The 24,016-nt window shown below is 33.1% G+C and overlaps 1 protein-coding gene across 1 annotated transcript; it reads right to left on the bottom strand.

The window, feature by feature from the left end:
- Positions 1 to 2,782: 2,782 nt before the first annotated feature.
- On the bottom strand, positions 2,783 to 3,250 carry LOC149150326 (uncharacterized). The gene has a single exon (XM_089442758.1). The coding sequence runs from the start codon at positions 3,248 to 3,250 to the stop codon at positions 2,783 to 2,785; it is 468 nt and encodes a 155-aa protein (XP_089298884.1).
- Between the last annotated feature and the right edge of the window lie 20,766 nt (positions 3,251 to 24,016).

Here is a 24,016-nt window from a genome sequence, read left to right as displayed (position 1 = left end):
AGGATATAGGGGGCACCCCTGCCTGAGACCTCTTTCTGTAGTGAAGAAGGGAGTTGGGGATCCATTAAGAAGGACATTGTACTGCACATCAGATATGCAGCTCATTATCCTTTTGATGAACATATAAGGGAAACCTAGATGGGTAAGAAGAATTTGAATGTAGAGCAGGCTTGCCCTGTCGAAAGCTTTGGAGAGGTCCACCTTTAAGATCATGCCTTTCAAATTCCTGCTCTACATGGAGTGAAGGAGCTCTTGTGTAGTGCTAATAGCTTCATGGATCTGGCAGTGCTGTAGGAAAGTGAACTGTTCAGGAGATATGTGTGTCGAAAGGATGGGCTTGAGTCCATTCGCTAGGATTTTGGCCATGATCTTGTATAGGCAGTTGCAAAGCGAGATGGGTCTGAAGTCATTGAAAGAGGCTGGCTTGTCGGATTTGGGGATGAGGGCTATGAAGGTGGCTTTGATGGCCGAGGGGATCTTTCTTGAGAGGCTGCAGTGATTAATTACTTTGAGGAGGTCCTGGCCCAGAAGGTCAAAAAAGGCAAGATAGAATTTGATGGACCAGCCGTCAGGTCCTGGACTTTTGTCTTTTTGGAAGCCCTGAATGGTGGCTTCAAGCTCCCCCAATGAAACCTCCTTGATGAGTTCTTCTGCATCCTCGTCATCCATAAACCTAGGGAAAAGCTCAGCCACTCGCATGATCTCTAACAGATTGGCTTCCCTCGGGGCCATATATATGTTCCTGAAGTGTGAGGTGGCTAGTGAGGCGAGTTCTCTGGAGTTGTGAACTTGTTGTCCCTGATCATTTTGCAGCTCCCAGATAGTGTTGATCGATTTCCGACCATTTTCAAAGCGGTGGAAAAATTTTGTGTTTTCATCCCCTTCCTTGAGCCAGATTGCTCTGCTTCTTAGTCTACAGCTTGCCTCTCTATCTATGAGGACTTGATTTCTCTGATTGATAAGGGTTTCATACTTAGCTTTCTGTTATGGGGAGTTGAAGGTTCCATTTGATTGAGATTCAAGGTCTGCAATTACTTGCACTGCTTGGGTGATTATTAGGTCATCCTGTTCCCTCTTCTTATGGGCCCAAGCTTTGGATAACACCTTAATTTCAGAGAGGTTTTTTACAAAGCATTTAGCTGGATCCTCCTCCTCGGGGATCGGATGCGTTTTCCAGAAATTGGATATTAGTTTGATATAGGAGGCGTCCCGGAGCCAAGTGGAGTTGAACTTGAAGGGAGCCTTGTGCTTCTGTTGCTTTTCTCCAATCTCTAGAAAAATGGGTCTGTGATCCAACATACCACCACTGCCGACCCATTGCCTGGATCTGGGGTGACTATTGTGAAAGGCCTCCTTAATAATAAAGCGATCCAGTATCCTAGCCAAGCTTTGGTCACGAGACTGGTTGTTCCTCCAGGTATGTTGAATCTTGGCCGAGGGGATGTCGATCCAGAGGTAATCCTCAAGCAGCTCCTCCAAGAAATCATAAAGTGGGTCAATCTGCGGCATATGTCCCCAGGATTCTGAGAAGCCCATAGAGAAATTCAGGTCTCCTCCTAGGATTACATTTCTAGCTAGGAGGAGGGGGGAGCTGAGAAGCTTTCGCCAAAAGAGTTCCCTACTGTGACAAGGTCCATAGACATTTATGATTCTTAGCTCTTCCTCCAGCTCCTTGGAGTAAATGTCCACCCCCAAGAAACCCTCACCACCCCATATGTTCTTCAGGTTAATGGTGCGGTTCTTGAACCCATTTGCAATGCCCCCAGAGCACCCTAAGACATCAATAGCGTGGAAATACCATCCAGGCATCCAAGAGCAGAGGATAGAAATGGCCAAATCCGATTTGCATAGGGTTTCTTGTAAAAGGATAATGTCAACCATCTCAGATATAAGGAGTCGCTTCAGGGCCAGCTTTTTCTCAAGGCTGGCCATCCCTCTGCAATTGAAGGACAAAATCTTCATGGAGGGGGGTGGGGAAGGGTGTCCTTTGCTCTAAGAACCCTTTCTATGGTGTGTTGTTTGCCCTGGATCACTTCGTCCCCAGCTTGTTCTTTTGCCTTATGGATGTTGGAGGGTCTGCCTCTACCCTGCTTGGGTGAGAGAATGGGAGGTGTAGCTGCCAGCCCTATGGCGTCTAGCTCTTTCTGCTTTGCAGTTGAGCGGGTGGAGTACCTCGGGGTGGAGTTTACCGAAGGGGAGGGTGATTGGAGGGAGCGGGACAGGACGGAAGGGAGGGAGCAGGAGGTGAAAAAGGCTGATGGCTGTGGGAGAGGGCAGGTCATATAAATATGGTGTGATATTGATGTGGGGAAAGGTGGGTGGGAATCCACAACTAGGTCGAGGACCTACGGGGATGAGGGGGTGGGAATTAAGACTGGAGGGGGCAAGTGGGAGGAGAGTGATAAACAAGAAGAAGTAAGATGTGATGCAGAGTCAATAGGGGGAAGAGACATACCCGATGAAAAGACGACTCCTTTTGCAGCCATTGAGCGCACCAGAGAAGGAGATGGAGGCCTGATCGGGATCTTGCCCTGCTTTTTTTCAGAGGTACGAACGGCGCTTCCACCGTGTCTGAGGTCTTGATTTGTTCCACCCTTGGTGCTGCCGCGGCCGGAGGAGCTGGAATTCCCGCTGTTGTTGGCTAGTCCTGCATCATGGATTCCTGCTGAATCTTTTTGAGAAGGGGGCAATCTTTGTAGAGGTGACCCACTTGATGGCACCTTCTGCATCGGTAAGGGATTCCTTCGTATTCTAGCTTGTGCTTCCTTGAGAAAGATTTCCACTAAATAGTGATGTGTTCCTGCAAGCCTCTTCTCGTATCTAGATGGACTAGAACCCTAGCGTATGCCATCATCCTCGTCGTGAGATAGGATTTGTCTGATTCCATGAAGGTGCCCAGGGAGTTTCTGATTCTCCTGAAGATGTCCTCAGACCAGTATTGTAGTGGCAAGCTTGGGAGTCTAACCCATACTGGCCCAACCCCAATTTGTTCAGTCTCCGGGTCGAAGAGGGGCGTCCATCTTTTGAGAAGTAGCGGTGCTTTTTCGAAGTGCCAGAAAGATGACAATACCCAGCTCGTGTGGTCAGCCCTTGCAAATCTCAACGTGAACCAGCCTCGCATGAATGTCTGGACAGAGGGGATTTCTGCCAGATGTTGGCCCCAGATCTCCGTAGCCCAGGTCTTCAGCTTTTTCGCTGAGTAATTCCTACCCCGAATGCGTCCCACAAGAACTCTGTCCGCTAAATCCATCGCGTCTCCCCATTGGATATCTTCTCCAAGCCTCAGAATGATGTCCTCAGGTCTGGATTTAAAACATCATTGTTTCTTCGACGGGCGAGAGGATATGCGTCTAGGGTTTCTAGGTGCCCTAGATCGAACCGGTGCAACGATCAGGGGGGAGGGGAGAGGGGTCGAAAGGGGGGGGGATAGCTTCTAGGAGGGGGGGGATGGCATTGTAGCTTCCAGAGGAGGCAGGGGGAGCTAGAGGGGGGATGGGAGCTGCAGGAAGGGGGGCTTCAGGGGATGCTTTAGATTGATGTGGAAGGGGTTGAAGACCCAGTGAATTCGAGGGGTTAGCGTCGATAGGGGAGGATTGGAAGCATTCCGCTAGAAACCTAAGGGAGGTTAGTGAGGGAACAGAAAATGGTGCCCATGAGGAGGGTTCGACAAGCTGTAATGAGGCGGTAAGAGAAGGATCAGTCGACTGAGTGAGGTCCTCAAAACTGGCGGACATACTTTCACTATACAGACCTCCAGAAGCCGTAAACATGGATCGCCAGATCGAGCCTTTTTCCGTTCAAAGGCGAGAAATGTGGAGCAATAGTAATCCGTTTGGGTTGTGTAGGTGTGAGGAAAGCGATGGGCGGTAGCCATTAACTGTCTGGGCAGAGCTTCAGAGACCTAGCAACGATCGGTGGAGGGAAGTAACCAGAACGGGGTGAAAAAAAGAAAGGGTAAGAAAGAAACCTGCGGAAGTATGGGGAGATAATAAACATAAGTAAAAACCCCAGGCTCGTGACCCGAGGAAGGATGGTGTCGGGGTTGGCTGCAGGACCGATGCCGACCTGCAACCCCATTCTTACGACCCCCGTTTAGGCATGTAACAGGGGCATGGTCGTACCAGCTCCGTTCCCTCCATCCTCGATTAAATTTTTGTTTTCTATAATCATATACTTTTTTATTTTTTTCATTATAAAACTCATTTAATTGAGTTTATGATGAAATATGTATTTTTTGTGTGATTTAATATTAATTTATTATTTTATTTATGTTAGTTATTGTTTTTTTGTGAATCTCTCTCCTTTTAAGTATGAAAATGTATATTTATTTAATATATATTTAAATAATGTATTATTATTGTTTTATAAAAAATACTCATGTTAGAATGTATTTTTTTTAAATTGACAAAATGTACATCTCTATTTTTAATTTTTTAATTTTCACTTCAAATATCATAATGGGTTGTAGTTATTATATTAATATTTTAAAATAGATTTCAAGTTTATAACAAAATTTTATATTGTGACTATATATGTTTGTTAAAAGAATTAGTTTCACTTAATGCTAAGTAATATTAATTCAAGTCAACTTTATAAATTAGATTTAAGTCTTTAGGCTTTTAGTATTATGGGTGAGACGGGGGGTGGTGATGGTGACATAGAGGGATAGCGAGAGAGGGAAGAATTAGAAAGAGAGTGATGAGAATGTGAGAGACTGGGATATAGATGTTATGATGTTATGTTAAGATAGGGAGAGAGTAAGGGGGGAGAGAGAATGAAAAAGTGGGGAGAGAGAATGGGAAAGAGGATGAGAGATAAAAAGATTGAGGGAGATAGGAAAGAGAAAGGGGGAGAGAAAGCGGGAAACACAAAGAGAGGGAGAGGGGGAGAGAGAGATGGGGCGGTATTGAGAGAGTGGTGGATTAGAGAGAGAGGGGGAGAGAGAGAAAGAATGAAAGAGGGGGAGAATGAGAGACAGAGGGAGAGAGTAGAAAAGAGAGGGAGAGTGAGGGAGGAGGAGGGGGAGAGAGAGGGAAAGGAGAGAGAGGGAAAGAAATACTTAAAATGGTAGAGAGTGGGGAGAGAGAGGTAGTGAGAGTGAATGTGAGAGAGAGAGAGAAAAAAAAGAGAGTGACGTAGAGAGATCGAGCGAGGGAAAGAGAGAAAAAGAGAGAGGGATGGAGAGAGGGTGGAGAGGGAATGAGAGAGGGAGTGGGAAAGAGAGAGTGGGAAAAGGAGATAAGGGGAGAGAGGGGGAGAGTTTTACAAGGATAGAGAGTGAGGAGGATATAATGTCAGCGAGTTTATGTGAAAAAGCCATTTTGAGAGTGAGAAAGACAAATATTGGGAGATAATGAGAGAGGGAGATATGAAGAGTGAGGGAGAGAAAGTGAGAAATAGAGAAAGAGGGAGAGAGAAGGGAGGATGGTAGGAGAGAGAATGATACAAGGGGGGAGGGAGGAGGAGGTAGAAAGGGAGTGAGGGCAAGAGAGGAAGAAAGAGAGGGAAAGAGGGGAAGAGAGAGTAAGAGAGAGTAAGGGAGAGAATGGGATGGTCATCTATTGATAGAGACAAAGGTAGAGAATGATTGAGAAACAATGTGAGAGAGAGAGATAACAAGAGTAATAGGGAGTGAGAGAGAGAAAGACAGAGGGACGAAGGGATGGAATGAGGGAGGGCCTATTTTGACCCTTAAATGTTTTTTCACAATATGCATACACATTTTTAATTTATTTATCATTTGAAGAAATATTCTCATTGGAATTTATTGCAAAATGGATTTTTTGAACTAGTATCTATCATCTTTGCTCATGAATATCTATTGCCTAAGTTCCATTGGGAGAACTATGAATTTATGCTAAAACCTTTAGAGCGTTGAATCTTTAAAACTTGTGTTGTTTTCCACATAGATTTTTCACAGATAACGAAGAGGACAAGGGGGTTGTATTTTGTTTGAATAGATAATTGAAAATTTTAAGTGATAAGGAAAACAAATATGGGGTTTCATTTGATTCATTTGATGCTAATTCGAGTGTTTTTGCATTTTATTTTCATTGAGAATTACTTCCCATGATTTGATTTTCATAGCATGTATGACTATGATAGGAAAATTTTCTATATATTATGTTATTGTTTTACATTGTTTAAATAGATTCTTAATAATTTTAAATTAGAAAGTGAAAAAATATGGTTTTATTTAATTTATTTGTTTATATATATATATAATTTCACTATGTATGGGAAACATGGTCCTTTTACGACATATATAGATTTTTATTTAAAAATGTATTGTGCCAATATCATTTGATCTATTTTAAGTAAATTTATGTGGGTAAATATATCTTTGGCAAAGGAATGGTCTAACTTGCTTAATGATTGTGTAGGTCATATATATGACTATACACCATGAAATGCTTATTCTATGGATCTTTTATTAGAAATTTATTTATTTTAAATCGGGTTTTCATTTGGTTTATTTTATATAAATGTATCTCATTGAACATGTGTGACTCTTGGAGGAATATCTTTTTGGTTATTTCTTTTACCCTCAATCATATTTGTGTAAATAGATTTAGGCCATTTTTGTAAACAACACTCAAAGATGACTTGATGTTGAGTAATATTTATTTAAATATTTTAAAATGAATATATTACAAATATTTCATAATTATATGGATTCCCTTTCAATGAAGTGTTTGTTGTTGCCATTTTACATTTGTTTCGGAATTTGTCTTTTTTTAACAACTTCTTTTTCCTTTCAACGAAAACATTTTAGGCAACACAAGGTAATTTATCGTGTAGGTGAAAAAACCTAGATCTATCTTAAATCCAAATCAAATATTTTTATGCACAACCCTCTTTTGTGGGTACAAAACTTAGGAAATTTGTGCAAGTCAAAAGGTGTAACCAATTTATTAGCATAATAGATTCAGATTGAGAGAATGCATTGATGTCTTCTAACATCTAATATTAATTTATATCACTATGACAATGTTAATGGTGTTGAATATAATTTTTTTTATCATATAAAATCATACAAATAATATGATAAATATTGCTACATAGAAATACATATTCCTCATATTTTTTCCCCACAACATTAGATGGTGACCAAAATGCAAAAACTATTACAAAATCCTAGATAATATTGTTTAGTTCTAAATAACCTTGATAAATGTTTAAATCTATATTTTATTGTTTTATAATTATAAATTCTAAAATACTCATGAATTTCCAATTTAAGTAAATGATCAAAATTATAATTCAAATAATGACATAAATAACTAAGAAGATTTTTTTTACCTGATATTCATAAAAAAATCAAAATTATAGATGTTAATTGTTTTAGAGAAGAGCCATAAAATAAAAGGTTTTGTTTGGTATTATATTATTTTATACTAATATAAATATATTTGAGCAAAAAATATATCCTTTAAAGATAGGGGAGCAATTTAATTTGTATGTCGACATTTCAACTAAACTAGATCTATGACTAGTTGAAAACAACAGAGTGACAATTAGTTTTCATTACCTCAAACAATCCCTACATTGCACAATCTAGACCAAGATCCATGTTTGACTCTCTATTCATCCCTCTACATCTTTATCCATTACAGATAGATATATGATTGGTATAATCTCACCCCCTTCAACTTCTATTGCTAGCATGTGGATATTTCATGAAAACATATAATTAGTGGCCTCTAAGTTCAATGACAGTATATCTTCTTTATATCCATAGCTCTATAATATGAAACTATACAAAATAGTATTACAATTCATGGATTCAAATCGTCACATGTAGACAAAGGTTGCGAAAAACATGTTTCAGATAGAGACAAACAATATCCTTGAGAGAATACCTAATCTAGCATCCATTAATTACACTTCTCCCTTATACAGGGGATGTAGAGCACCAATCATGCAATCAATAGAATTTAATATTTAATTCCATTTATTGATATTATATTTTGGGATGTTTTTTATAAAAAATTAGTTGAAATATTGTTGATCTCAATTTTTCTCTTAATGTTACATTTGTCCATACTTCAATGGTTAATAACAACATAAATGAAACTAGAAACTGGTCTGTTCCTATATATGGTAGATGCTTGTTAGTCTATATCCTGGTTTAATAAGAGTGCAAGGGAAATTTTTTTATTTTAGTGCCATATTTTTATAAACTCCCAACAAAACATGTTTAGTCTCCATCATTATTTCTATAAAAAATTCTTAAAGAAATAAATTTAATTTAAAAATTTTATGAGAATGGTAATGTGATTGTAGAAATTATTTTCAAATTATCTTGTTTTAATTATAATTTATTTGAAATTTTGAATCCAATTGTATCCACTAACTTTAGAAAAGTATATATATGAATCCAAATATTATTTGCAACTATAAATTATATATTGAGAATGCATGATTCTTTAACCATTATAATCAATCAATCCATATATGTATATTATTTGTTTTTAAATACTTATAATTTTTTTTATAAGTTTTCAAATTTATAGTAAAATATCATAGAAAACATTTCATCGTTTATTTTCTTATCATTCTCTAATCCAATTAGTGTTTTTCACAAATTTAGCACCCTATTTATGTCATTCCATTTACTTGTTTGGTTATTAAAATTTTCCACGTGTATCATTCTTTATAAACTAGTGATCTCTCTTGCATGGATATAGATGCTTTTTTATTTTTTGGTTAATTTAATAACTTTCATTATATCATAAGTGCTCACCCATACCATATTTGTTGGCCAGTAGGTAATTATAAAAAATTATAACGAATTACAAAAAAATAAATTTACTAGAACCAAAAAGACACATTATATTAGAAGACCTTCAAGATCATGATGTAACTTACTATCATTACAAACCATATGAATTTATAGGGGCAAGATGCTACAATCTAGACTCTAGTGATGGAGGAGGCCTAATGTCACAGTAGATGTGCTTTAAAGTTATCCAATTTATGTTATAAGAGCTATTGTCCCCTTTTCATGCTATGAAAACAATCAAGCATATGTGAATGGTTTCTTTCCAAATCATTCATCAAAATAATAGTTGTATTCTTCTCTTAACATTGGTCTTTATTGAGATTCTCCATAGTTTTTTTGATATGTCTCAATTTACAAATAAGGTTGCATTGGGATTAACTAAGTCCTCAACTCCAAGGGTGTAGGCTGGAATGGGATCCAGGGTCTCATGATGCCCCAAACCTCCCGCAAAGTATATTTATTGTTGAACCCTCTATGGAATTCCACTTCTATATCTACCTCATTGATGAAGCATTGCACTCCAAGCAATATAATAATACTTTCTACAAACCAAAAAACTATTGCCATGAAAACAAACATGAATACACCTAGATATAATACCCCCATAACACAAATGTGTACATCAAAGAAATATACAAGGTGTTAGGGCTAAGATTCACAACCTGAGAGGATAACCACACCCAATCGTCCATCAAAACACAAGAAACTCGATGAACCTTTAAAATAAGGACGACCCTATGTATTCTAGCTCACCCACTAATAGAATTCACCCCATCACAAAGCCTCGTAAACAACCATAATATCGATCAAGAAAATGAAAGAGTGAATTTTCATCGAAAACCTCGTAAACAACCATAATATTGGTCAAGAAAATGAAAGAGTGAATTTTCATGGGTAATTAAGAATAAGGCTAAGACCAGTTAATTATTGTAGTTCCTAGACCCCATAGAGACTAACACAGAGTTGATGACATCAACATATATAGTGAACATAGATTAGTGATGTATAAACAATTTACATACTCCTCTGTGCCAAATACATCCTAGCACATATCATTGTTTCTCTACTATGTAACATTTGACTAAGAGCATTATGTTTTCTACCACTTAGCATTGTAAAACTGCAAGGAAATTTCTTTTAAAGAGCTAAAGGGGTGCTTTGATTAGACAAGATTGGAATGATCCTAGACTCACCCTATACCAGGTCAACTTGATTAGTGTAAAACCTCATAGAAGTCATTATAGAAGGTAAAATCTCCCATATTAATGCTTAGTGGATCCCCAATTCAAGCACACAATGCCAGAGGTGCCATGCATGAACCAACATAGCTACTACCACCTCCATAATCTTTTTGTAATTAATAAAAATTCCTCTCATCAATTAGCATAAATTCACATGTTCTTGCATAGTTTGGGGGTCACATGCCACCTATCATTAATTATAATTAAGGTCAAATTAATGGCATGGACCTCGCTGAGCCTCTCTTCATGATGTTTTTTCAACCCTAATGGGAGGCTATAGATGTGTGTTACTTGAATGTCTATTTTTATCTTAATTATTGATTTAAATATACACCATATTAAGGGAAGCAGCTATTGGGGAAAATTAGAATGAGGAATGAGACATGTAAGCAGATGGTGGAGATTTAACACACATTTGACATTTTTTATCTACATCGTCCTTATTTAATTTTTAGTCTTTCTATGTAATCCATTATTATGAAGGTATACTCTTGTAACTAATTGTATGCTAATTTTTTATTTTAATATATTTGGATGAGAGTGGGATGCATTACGTTTATACATTGAAAACAACATTGATTGCATGGTGATATGGATTGAACGATGGAAAAAAAACAATTTATGGTAACTTATTATGGCTTATCATGGCATGGTGTGCCTACATTGGTCAATGAAGTTGAACATGAGAGGGATACCAATAATACAGAGAAACAAATTGATTTATAAAATGTCTTAAAAAATAAATAAGATGGCATATCCCCCCATACTATTTAGTTTTCTAAATATTATATTGGTTTATTTTGTGTGTCTTTTCTCAATTTCCATATATTCTAGGTATAAATATTTTTTTGAATTGAGAATTCTTTTTTTACATTTGTGACATTACGTAATTGAAACACTATGAGTCTATGTGGTGTAATGGCCACAAATTCCATGACAAAAGGTTATATGAAACGATGAAAACTTCTAATATTGGGAATTTCAAATCATTTCAGATTACTAATGTTTCCTTTAGAAGTGATATATATCAAGAAGTCTCTCAAAATAGATACTAGTATTTGCAAGATATACTTTAGTGGGACTTAAAATCCTTCAAAACATTTTTGTTCGATGTCAAAAGGTAAAAGTTACAAATGAATGAATGTGATCTGAATAGAATTTTTGTTGAACATGCTAATGGACTTACCATGGTTAATACAATGAATATTAATATTCCATGTGATGTTGGAAGCTCATATCATTGTTTCTCCCCAACCCCCATTCACATCACTCTCAATTTCCAAATACCCAATTTTTCTACTATAAATAATAAATAGGTGCAATCCTTAGAAATGCAACACACAATTTTAGACAACAAGAGTACACTTCAAATTACAACATGAATTAGGATAAAATAAAATGCCTTAGACATTCTAAGTTATTACAATATTTATTTCTATTGCACCCAAGAAAAGATGACATAGCTCATTCCAAATCTTAGCTAGAGAATTTACAATATACAATTTATGGGCAACAATATTGTAGGCTATTAAGGAATCTCACTAAGCTATCCTAGGTGCATCAAAGGCTCCACTAAAAGCTAGAATAACACAAATAATTTCATAGTTGGAAAATTTTATTTCATAAAATGAGTCTCAAAGGATATTTAGCTAAACTTTCATGACACAATCTCCATTAGCCTGAAATGTTGCAGTTATTTTATAAGGATTTATCTCACGAACCTTAGTTGTTGCAACATGTCAATTCTAGCGCTCTAATACTTCTATAAATTTTATCTCACACAAACCCTTGTGCCCATAGTCTAGATAATCTATAACCCTTTCATCACAAGAGAAAAGGACTACAATATGATAGCAACAAGAAGACATGGATTATCTAGTGACTACGTTGTAAGAATGAGGACACTCTCCTCATTTTATAAGGTATGTGAGTTATGCTGACAATATGAAATGGACCAAGTGCACAAAAACCTAATATAATTTATTAGGGTATATCCACATCAATGGTAATTTATCGAATATGTACATGCATCATGCAATGATTAGAAGCCACCTCCAAAGTGGTGGGGTCTTGAAGATAAAGCTCCACATTTCAATCCCTCCTCATTACATGCTTTTGTGCTCTCTAAAAAATGCTCCAACATTTAATGCTACTTAGCATGTCCTAATTTGAAACAAACTCCATGTATTACACTTTACATGTAATTATACCTCAATACAGCCACTCAACATCTTAGACTATCACATGTGCTTGTGGTGTTCATAGGGGGAAGTGCCTTTACTCCTAGTGCTTGTTAATATAATGTAGATGACAGTGAAACATATGATATCTTCCCAAATATAGATGGGTTTAGGGCCAAAATCCACCTCTACAAGTATAATGAAAATATGCATCTACAGTAAGATATCTAAATGTTGAGCAACCAAAATATTCTAGCATATAACAAAGGTATTAAGGTTTCATGATTAACTCCACATAACATTAATTTTACCATTAACATAATTTAAACACTTTGATAAAAACACAAAATCTAATACTTCTTCTAAATGAGGAAAATATTTTTAGGAAAAAGAGTATTCTCCATCTAAATATCCATTGCACTTTCTTTTAAATTTTTTAGCTAGAATACTTTTGAAATAAATACATAATGGCCTGCAAAGAACCATATCCCAAACACCACTCCACATTAAGGACCACAATAGACCACCTCTAAAAAATTTTAATGCTCACTGGGGGAATAATTCCATGAAATATTGTTAACATATATCGTAAGAGACATACATAGCCTCATAAATAGTTTGGATGCTCTTAGATATTCATTAAAATATTCAATGTTTAAATCATCCATATTTGTATATTCTACGATGAAATAAAGGGTAAAGATGTAACCTTTAGTCAACTTTCCTTTTGTGGGTATATATCTAATCCATATTTTACATCCATATCATATTTTTTCACAACCACCTTCTCACTCCCATAAGTAACCAAATAAATTTCTTGTGATCTTGAGGGCCATGCATCCTAATCAAAATTCACATATTCATTCACTACAATCCTTTATTTTTCTTGAATGTGGATCTTGTAAGTTTTAGAAGTCACAATATATGTAACAAAAAGATTGTTGATACTCGAGGATTCCTACTTATCCTCCTTTCCATAGGAACATGAATATATAATAGACATTGAAATACAAAGAAATGTGATACATTTGGTTTCATACCAATGGATTCCTTCTCTAGCTTTTTTTCTTTATTTCATGGAAAACTATTCAAAGAATAAATTATGGAGGAAACCTAGCATCTAATCCCATGTTATTTGTGTGTCATAATTTGACTATTTATAGTAGTAGCATTTCCAATATATGCATGGTTCCTATGCATTGGAATTTGTAAAAGGGAATACTTATTGCATGCAAAAATATGTTCTTTCTTTATTTCATGGAAACCTATTCAAAGTATAAATTATGGAGGAAACCTAGCATCTAATCCCATGTTATTTGTGTGTCATAATTTGACTATTTATAGTAGTAGCGTTTCCAATATATGCATGGTTCCTATGCATTGGAATTTGTAAAAGGGAATACTTATTGCATGCAAAAATATGTTCTTCACATGCACGAAAAGTAGAAGTATTTTGTATGGTTTCTTGGAAAGAGATGTGTTACTATGTGTGTAAAAGAATATCTAATTATTATAATTCTCTTAATACTAAAAAGACCATAGCTATTGTAAAAAAGAATAATAATTTTTTGCCTAGAAATAGTATGTATTCTATTAATTCGTTTCGGTAAAAGAAGTACACATTTGTTTATAGAAAGAGAATAGACGATTGTGATAGTTTTTTGAAAAGGAAGTAAGTCTTTCATGCAAAAATAAGAATATAAAAAAATAAAAATGGTTATTAAGTTAGACTTATTGGAAATAAATTAATTTTACATGCATGGAAATAAAAAACAAAATGGGATAAATTTTCTTGAAAATAAAGTATGTATGACATACATGGAAATGATAGTTATCGAGTGAGATTTCTTGAAAATAATTTTGCATGAAAGAATAGTTATTATATAGGTTTCTTGAATGAAGAATATGTGCTTATATGTAGGTAAATAATAGTTATATTTCTAAGAAAGGAATGTATATGAGATAAACAAAGCCATAGCCATCATGAATACATTTCGTTTAGAGAGAATATTTTTTATTTTTCCACCATGTTGAAAAGAAGAAGGAGTATTTGCACGCATGATATATGTGCCTGTTGTACATTGTATCCCTTCAAAAGAATGTTTGCTTGCATGCAATGTTTATTTAATGTCCTTTGAAAATGAGAATGTGTTTCACGTGCAAGAAGAATAGCTATTAGGTTAATTCTTTTGGAAAGAACAAGTAGTTGCATTCAACAAAAAAACTATCATGTTAGCTTTATTTTCGAAAAGACCATGTATATACATGTACAATATCTATTGCGAATAGATTTTTTTGGGAAATATTGTGCATTTTCAAACAAGATTATGTTAGCTTTTATTCTATAAATATTATGCATTTTCATAAAATATTTGGTTAGGTCTCTTTTGGAAAGATTATGCATTTGGAATAAATATTACATTAGCTTCCTTTAAGTTAATTTGTTTCGGAAAGAACAAGTAGTTGCATTCAAGAAAAAACAACTATCATGTTAGCTTTATTTTCAAAAAGAGCATGTATATACATGTACAATATCTATTTTGAATAGATTTCTTCTGAAAATATTATGCATTTTCAATCAAGATTATGTTAGCTTTTCTTCTAAAAAGATTATGCATTTGCATAAAAGTTTAGGTTAGCTCTCTTATGGAAAGATTATGCATTTGGAATAAATATTACATTATCTTCCTTTGACAAAATATTATGCATATCCATACAATTGAGAAAAGTTTGTGTATTTGCATGGGAAAACAATATCTATTGTGATAGTTACTTTTAAAAGAATAAGGACTGTTATAGTGGTTTTCTATAGAAAAAATGTTGACTTATGTGACAGGAATATAGTTAGTGTGGTATATATCTAATGATAGGAAAAGAAGGAATGTCATGACATTTGGTTTATATTTTATTTATGCACACAAAAAGATTTTCAAGCAATGGTAATAAATGTTGGTTATTTGTTGATTAATACTTTATCTAACCTTAATATCGAATTTTATTGACGACAATGATGGTAGGGAAGGATTGTGACTTATTTAAAAGATAAATTATGTTTAACATTTTGGAAGGTAAAAAATAATGATTTGTGTTGATTGAGAGATGTCACTTGTAGGAAAATCCATTGATGGGAACAACAAAATCACAAAGACTTAGACAAAGGATTTGTGGGTAAATGATATCATTATGCTTGCAATAGACTCTAGATAAATACATTGTATTTAAGATTATATTTCTTTGTAATATTTTATAAAAATAATCAAGGGATGGACTCCCTTACAAGCAATTGAGTATGGGGTGAACACCCTCGTGAGAGTTTAATAAAATAAAACTATTTTTGGTTTTCATCCTCTAGGGTTTCCAGGGCATATCGATGTTCAATGATGTGTTTTCTTATTTTTCCATTATAATTATGTTAACTCCTTGCATGATGTGACATTTATGTTATCAATTATGTGTTGAAATAATTGACTTAAAAGAATCATGGAATAGATGCAAGATTACGAGGGGAAATTTATTTTAATATGCTACACAATTGGTTGTCAATTGTTATGTAACTTACTATTCCTTTACTAAAGTTCCTATATGTAATGTTGAAGATTCTATCTAATGGTTAATGAATGTATATGGAATAGAAATTTTGAAATTTACATGTGGGTATGGAATAGATGCAAGGTTACAAGGGGAAATTTATTTTAATATGTTACACAAGTTGTTGTTACTTGTTATGTAACCCACTATTCCTTTACCAAAGTTACTTTATGTAATGTTTAAGATTCTATCTAATGGTTAATGAAGTAATATGGAATAATAATTTTGAAAGTTAAATGTCGGTAAATTGTGTAAAATTTTTATAATCCTACGTGTTTTTATTTAAGGTTACCAAGGGATGTGACAAGTGGTATTAGAGTTGAAGGTTGTGGAAATGGTGCCTTTTGGGAATCAGAAAAGAAGTACATGTATGACATTAATGGTGATAATATCTTGTATAATTCTAATGAACTACACAATGATATATGCAAAGGATAATTGGCAATAGATGTATGATGACCTTAATAACCACATTGAAAAATAGAAAGTGATAATGTTTACTCTAAAACTATGCTCATGAAATTTGAGTCATTATGTGGATACAATATAATCAAACCTATGTTGCATTTATCAACAATATTGAACACTCACTAGTTATAGTGTGGATTAATTTCTAGAATGAGGACAACCTAATGCCGCTAGACCAACATGTGTATTCTAGTCCACCCGGTAATAAAATTGGCCCCAACACTAGAAATAAACCCAGGAGCATAGAAAACCCCCATAATCCACTAGAATAATGATCAAGCAAATGAAAAACTATGGTAATTCCTAGTACCTATAGAGATTAAAAATTTTATACATAGAGACATAACAAATTGGAAAAATTTAACACTTAGCAAAAAATATTTTTTCAATTGTTACTTCCTATTTATAATACTTGTTGGATATAACTTATTTGAAACTTAGAAATAATGGTAGAGATGATATTTTTATAATATCAAACAAATCCAAACCAACTCCAAAGTAAGAATTAATTATAACCCAGGTGCCATTTTCCACACAACAAACTATTTACTTGTAAATATTAACTTACCATTTTTCATAACAATCATGATTAACAATAATGAATCATAAAGAACCGTAGATAAATTTCCCTTAGGTCAGACACATGTCTAAGCAGGATCCTCTCATAATAGCACTAGCCTCAACATGAATAGAGCCATATTGGGTGAGGTGTTGTTACCTATAATGGTTGTATTCCCATAAGTATTACTGGTCAGATCCAAATTATTAATTAATTCATAGTCTCAAATTAAATTTTCCTTACATTAGTAGAACGAGTCATAATATGAAATAAAAAAGTATATGTCCCATAAGTTACAATCGAATCTACTGAAGAATCATGAAACGTTATGTGCATAAAATATATCTGAGTAAGATAAAAATATTCCCTAGAATACTATAAAAGGCAAGATAAGTATCCTGTTGATGGATTGTTTTGTTCCCCCCATATATATAAAAAGAAAATTAATAAATTTATTTTTAATTTAAACATTAACTTTAACTATGGGCACTAGGGTTTGTGTGAGATCAAATTAAGAGAATTATTGGAGTACTAGAATTAACATGTTGCAAGAACTAAGGTTTGTGAGACAAGTCCTTAGAAAATAACTGCAACATTTGAGGCTAATGGAGATTGTTTGATCACATTTTAGATAAACATCCTTTAGGAATAATTATATGAAATAAAATGTTCCAACTTTGAAATTTTGTGTGATTCTAGCTTGTAGTGCAGCATTTGATGCACCTAGGATAGTTAGCGAGCTTCCTTGATAGCCTACACTATTGTTTCCCATAAATTGTACATGGTAAATGCTCAAGCTAGGATTTGGAATGAGATATATCATCTTTGCTACAATGCACTAGAAATAAATGTTGTAATAACTTAGAATGTCTAAGACATTGTATTGTATATTAATTTATGTTGTAATTTAAATCATACTCTTTTGTCTAAAATTTTGTGTTGTATTTCTAAGGATTGCACCTATTTTTCTATTTATAGTAGAGAAACTGGGTATTTGGAAATAGAGAGTGATGTGAATTAGGGGTGAGGTGAAGCCACCATATGAGTTTACAAAATCACATGGAATTTTAATGTTGATTTTATTAACCATGGTAAATCCACTAACATGTTCAACAACAATCTTTTCAAGATGGCATTCATTCATTTGAAGCTTTTACCATTTGCATCGAACACAAATGTTTTGAAGGATTTAAATCACACTCAAGTGTATCTTGCAAATAATAGTATCTATTTTGCGAGACTTCTGGGTGTATATCACTTCTAAAGGAAAGATTAGTAATCTGAAATACCTTGAAAATCCCAATATTAGAAGTTTTCATCTTTTCATCCAACATTCTCATGTGGAATTTATGGGCACTACACCACATAGACTTATAGTGTTTTAAATGTGTAATGTCATAGATGTAAAAAATGCATTCTCAATTGATAAAAATATTTATACCTAAAATTTATGCAAATTAAGAAAAAATGCACCAAATAAATCAATGTAATATTAACAAAACTAAATAGTATGGGTGGATATGCTACCATATTTATGTTTTAATCCATTTTATAAATCTTATTGGTATCTCTATCACGTTCAACTTCATTGACAAATGTAGCCACACCATGCCATGAAAAGTTACCATAAATTATTTTTTTCCATAATTCAATCCATATCATCCTACAATCAATGTTCTTTTCAATATATAAATGTAATGGACCCCTCTCTCATCCAAATATATTAAAACAAAAAAAATAACATATAATTATTTACGGGAGTATACCTTCATAATAATCGATTATGTAGAAAGACTAAAAATTAAATAAGTATGACGTAGATTAAAGAAATTTCAAATGTGTTTTAAATTTCGACTATATTCTTATATGTCACATTCCTCATTCCACCTTTTCCCAATAGGGTCTCCCCTTAATATAGTGTATGATTAAATCAATAATTAATATACAAATAGAAATGCAAGTAATACACATCTATAGCCTCCAATTGGGGTTGAAAAAACATCATGAAGTGAGGCTAAGGGAGGTCCATGGCACTAATTTGACCTTAACTATAATTAAGGATGGGTGGCCTGACACCCCCCAACCATGCAAGAACATGTGAATTTATGCTAATTGATGAGAGGAATTTTTATTACCTGCAATAGGATGATGGAGGTGGCAGTAGCTATGTTGGTTCAAGCATGGCACCTTTGGCATTTCATGCTTGAACTGAGGATCAACTGAGCATTAATATGGGAAATATTACCTTCTATAATGACTTCTATGAGTTTTTGCGATGATCAAGTTTCCCTGGTATAGGGTTAGTCTAGGATCATTCCAATCCTGTCTAATCAAAGAACCCCTTTTACTCTTTTAAAAGAAATTTCCTTACGGTTTTATAGTGCTAGTTAGTAAAAAAAATAATTCTCTTAGTGAAATGCTACACACTAGAGAAACAACGAGATGTGCTATGAGGCCTTTTGTAGAGAGCGGTATGTCAATGGGTTATACATCTCTAAGCTAAGCTTATTATCTATGTATTGATGTCGTCAACTCTGTGTTAGTTTCTATGGGTGCTAGGAACTACCATAATTCACTACTCTTGGCCTTATTATTAATTACCCATGGAAATTCATTCTTTCATTTTATTGATCCATGTCATGGTTTTTTACTAGGTTTTGGATTAGTCTAGGGTTTTTTTTGTTGACGTGACCAATTTTGTTAGTGGGTGAACTAGACTACACAGGTTCACCTAGTAGCACTGGGTTGTCCTTGTTTTAAAAGCACCTCAAGTTTCTGGTGTTTTGATGGAGTGTTGGGTGTGCTTATCCTCTCAAGTTGTGAATGTTAGCCTTGACACCCTGTATATCTCTATTATGTACATAGTTGGGCTATGGGGGAATTTTATTTAGGTGTATTTATGTTTGTCTTTGTGGCAATATATTTTTGGTATGTAGGAACTATTGTTATATAACTCGGAGCACATTTCTTCATCAATAAGATAGAGCTAGAAGTGGAAATCCATAGAGGGTTTTACAAGAAAGACACCTTATGGGAGATTTGGGGCATGGTGAGACCCTGTACCCCATTCTAGTCCACTCCCTTGGAATAGAGGACTAGTTCCTCCCAATAAAATATTATTAGCCAATTGAGACATATCACCCAACCTATGGAGAAACTCAACAAATACCAACATGAAGACAACGATACAACGATTATTTTCGTCGATGATTTGGAAAGAACCCATTCACATATACTTGACTGTTTGGCTAGCATGCAAAGGAGACAATGGCTTTTATAACATGAATTATATCACTTTGAAGGGATACTGCCTATATGGAGAAGAAAGTCCACTATGACATTAGGCCTCCTCCATCACTAGGATATACAGTGGATCATCATGCCCCCGTAAATTCATATGATTTGTAATGGTAGTTTTTTGCATCTTGATATTGAAGGTCTTCTAATATAGCATGTTTTTTTGGTTTTAGTCAAAAAAAAATTTGGTAATTGGCTATATTTCTTGATAATTACCTACTGGCCAACAAATATGGTATGGGTGAGTAGATAAGGATCTTAGAAAATTGTATAAACCAATGTAATCTTCTCATATAATGAATGCTCTTCAATTAACAAATTAGGAAAAACCATCTATAACCAACTAGTTTATAAAGAATGATACATGTGGAAAATTTTAATGACCAAACAACTCAATGAAATGAAATAAATAGGGGTCTCAATTTGGTTAAAAACATGAATTGGATTAGACAATGATAAGAAAATAAATGATGAAATGTTTTCTATTTTATTTTACTAGAAATTTACAACCTTATAAAAAAAGATCATAAGTATTTAAAAAATATATACATATATGGATTGACTAATTATATGTGACTAAGAGTTCGATTGGTATAACATAATTAAATAATTATTTATTCTCAATATATAATTTGTATTTCCAAACAATTTTTGTATTCATATATACACTTTTATAATGTTAATGGATACAATTGGATTTAAAATTTTAAATAAATTATAATGAAAAAAAGGATAATTTAAAAATAAATTCTAAAATCACATTAACATTCTCATAAAATTTATAAATTATATTTACGTTAAGAATTTTTTATAGAAATGATGTTGGAGTCTAAATATATTTCTTTGGAAGCTCATAAAAATATGGCACTAATAAAAAAATTCCCTTGCACTCTCATTAAATATAGGCTAACAAGCATCTCTCATATATAGGAACTAAAGAATTTCTAGTTTCATTTATGTTGTTATTAATCATTAAGTATGGATAAATGCAACATTCAGAATCAATAAATATAATTAAATATTAAAGTCTACTACCTGCATGACTGGTGCTCTACATCCCTCTTTAAGGGAGATGTGTAAGTACTTGATGTTGGATTTAAGTATTCTCTCAAGGGTATTCTTTATCTATGCCTGAAACATATTTTTTCGAACCTTTAGCTACATATGTGATGATTTCAATCCATGAACTATAACACTAATGTGTATAGTTTCATATTCATAGAGCTATGGGTAGAAAGAAGATATACCATCATTGCAAATATATAATATCCTCGTTAAGATATAGAGAAGTTGTCAAAAATTGTTTGGCGAGCTAGAAACTTATTAACTACTGCCTTCATGTATACTACTATGATTGATTCCATCAAGAATAACAAAAAAGACAAATTTATGAGCGGTGTCAAACTTCTAGGAAGCTCTAGATATTTGAACTCAAATGCCACTAATTATGTGTTGTCACGAGATATTTTCCCACTAATAATAGAAGTTAAAGAGTGAGAGAGTATACCAATAATATATCTATCTATAATGGATAAAACTATAGAGGGATGAATATAGAGGTAAACATGCATCTTGGCCTAGATTGTGCAATGTAGGGATTGTTTGAGGTAATAAAATTTAATTGTTCTTTTAAACTCATCATAAATTTAGTTTAGTTGAAATGCCAACAAACAAATTAAATTGCTACCCTCTTTCAAGGATGAATTTTGTGTTTAAATATATTTGTATTAGTATAAAATAATATAATACCCAACAAAACCTTTTATTTATGCATCTTCTCTAAAACATTAACATATACATTTTCAACATTTTTTATGAAAGATCAGGTAAATTAAATATCGTTTTAGTTATTTATGTTGTTATTCGAATTATAATTTTGATCATTTACTTCAATCCAAAAGTCATTATTATTATATAAGTTATAATTTTAAAATAATAAAATATAAATTTAAACATTTATCAAGGTTATTTAAAACTAGAAAATATTACCTAAATTTTCGTAATAGTTTTTGAATTTTGGTCACCATCTAATGTTGTGCAGGAAAATATGAGGAATATTTATTTCTATGTATCAATTTTAATCATATTATTTATATGACTTTATGTGATAAAACAAATTATATTCATCATCCTTAACGTTATCATAGTTATATAAATTAATATTAGATGTATAATATGAATTTATGTGATAAAAAATTATATTCAAACACCCTTAACATTATCATAGTTATATAAATTAATATTAGATGTTAGGGGACATGAATTAATTCTGGGAATCTGAATCTATTAAGATAATAAATTGATTACACCTTTCGAGTTGCAAAGATTTACTCAACCTTTTCAACGAAAAAAGAGGGTTGCACCTAAAAATATTTGACTTCGATTTAGGATAGATTTAGATTTGTGCACCTACACAATAAATTACCTTGTGTTGCCTATAAATTGTTGGTGGAAAGGAGAAAAAGAAAATTTGTTAAAAAGGAAAATCCAAAAAGCAAATGTAAAAACTCTTCATTGGAAGGGAATCCATATCATTATGAAATATTTGTAATATATTCATTTTAAAATATTTAAATAAATATTACTCAACATCAAGTCTTCTAGTGTTCTTTACAAAATCCCCTAAATGTATTTACACAAATATCATTCAGGGTAAAATAGATAACCAAAAAATTATTCGTCCATAGAGTCAGACAACTTCAATGAGATAAATTTATAGAAAGTAAACAAAACGAAAACCTCATTTAAAATAAATAATTTTGTAATAAAAGATCCACACAATAAGCATTTGATGGTGTATAATCATAAATATGTCCTACAATATCATTAACCAAGTTAGACCATTCCTTTGCCAAAGACATATTTACCCACATAAATTTACATAAAATAGATCAAGTGACATTGAAACGAAGTAATTTATTTTACTAAAACATATATATTTATGAAAAGGATCCTTATACAAGTGAAATTAAAAACAACATTATTTATAAACAAATAAACTAGCAATTGTCCCAAAAGGTACAAAGAGAGGCCGATAGACTTATGAAGTTGGAATTGTTGAATTTTTATAAAAGGCAGGTTACTTTCTGGGCTGCTATTGATATTGTACAGCTTATTAAATCTGAAATAGAGTAAAAGATATAGGAGATAGAACAGACTGGGAATGTAAGTCATTTATACTCGAAGCGAAAAAGAGAACAGAGCAGCATGTAAACGCAGAAGAACATAAAGAAAACAAAAAGACTTTCTTATTCAACATTTGTTTATTGGGGCCCAGATTCATTCACATGTATTTAAAAACGCTGACATTCTTGAACCAAAAAAGAAGAGAATTTTAGAATTTCATGTAAATGTATTTTAATTTAAAAACAAACAATTAACCCCTCTATGTCATCGCAAGAGCCCATGTCATCACAGAAGATAGTTACATCCTTTGCAATGTATTTCTTGAAATTATACATATGGTCTACACATAGAGACATGTTTGGTAGATAATAACTAAACATATATACAATGAAAGTATTCTTTGGCTTCTAAACGTATGTACAATAAGCGCGTCATGACAGAAGATAGTTACATGCTTTGCAATGTATTTCTTGAAATTATACATATGGTCTACACATAGAGACATGTTTGGTAGATAATAACTAAACATATATACAATGAAAGTATTCTTTGGCTTGTAAACATATGTACAATAAGCGCATTCTATTACGTATAGATGTAAATTTATAAACAAATAAATTAAATAAAACCCTAATTTTTCCCTTTCTAATTTAAAATTATTAAAAATCCATTTCAACAATGTAAAACAATAATATAATATATAGAAAAATTCCTATCATACTCATACGTGCTATGAAAATAAAATCATCGAAAGTAATTCTAAATGAAAATA

This window comes from Pinus tabuliformis, chromosome 9, assembly GCF_031772625.1.
Source record: "Pinus tabuliformis cultivar Carrire ecotype Pingquan chromosome 9, CPIR1, whole genome shotgun sequence".
Taxonomy (NCBI): Eukaryota; Viridiplantae; Streptophyta; class Pinopsida; order Pinales; family Pinaceae; genus Pinus; species Pinus tabuliformis.
The sequence above is the reverse complement of the archived record's forward strand: the minus strand, read 5'-3'. Positions and strand labels throughout refer to the sequence as shown.

What these genes read in the sequence shown, in the direction of transcription:
- LOC149150326 (XM_089442758.1), bottom strand. Translation starts at nt 3,250, where the DNA reads ATGGATTTAGCGGACAGAGTTCTTGTGGGACGCATTCGGGGTAGGAAT.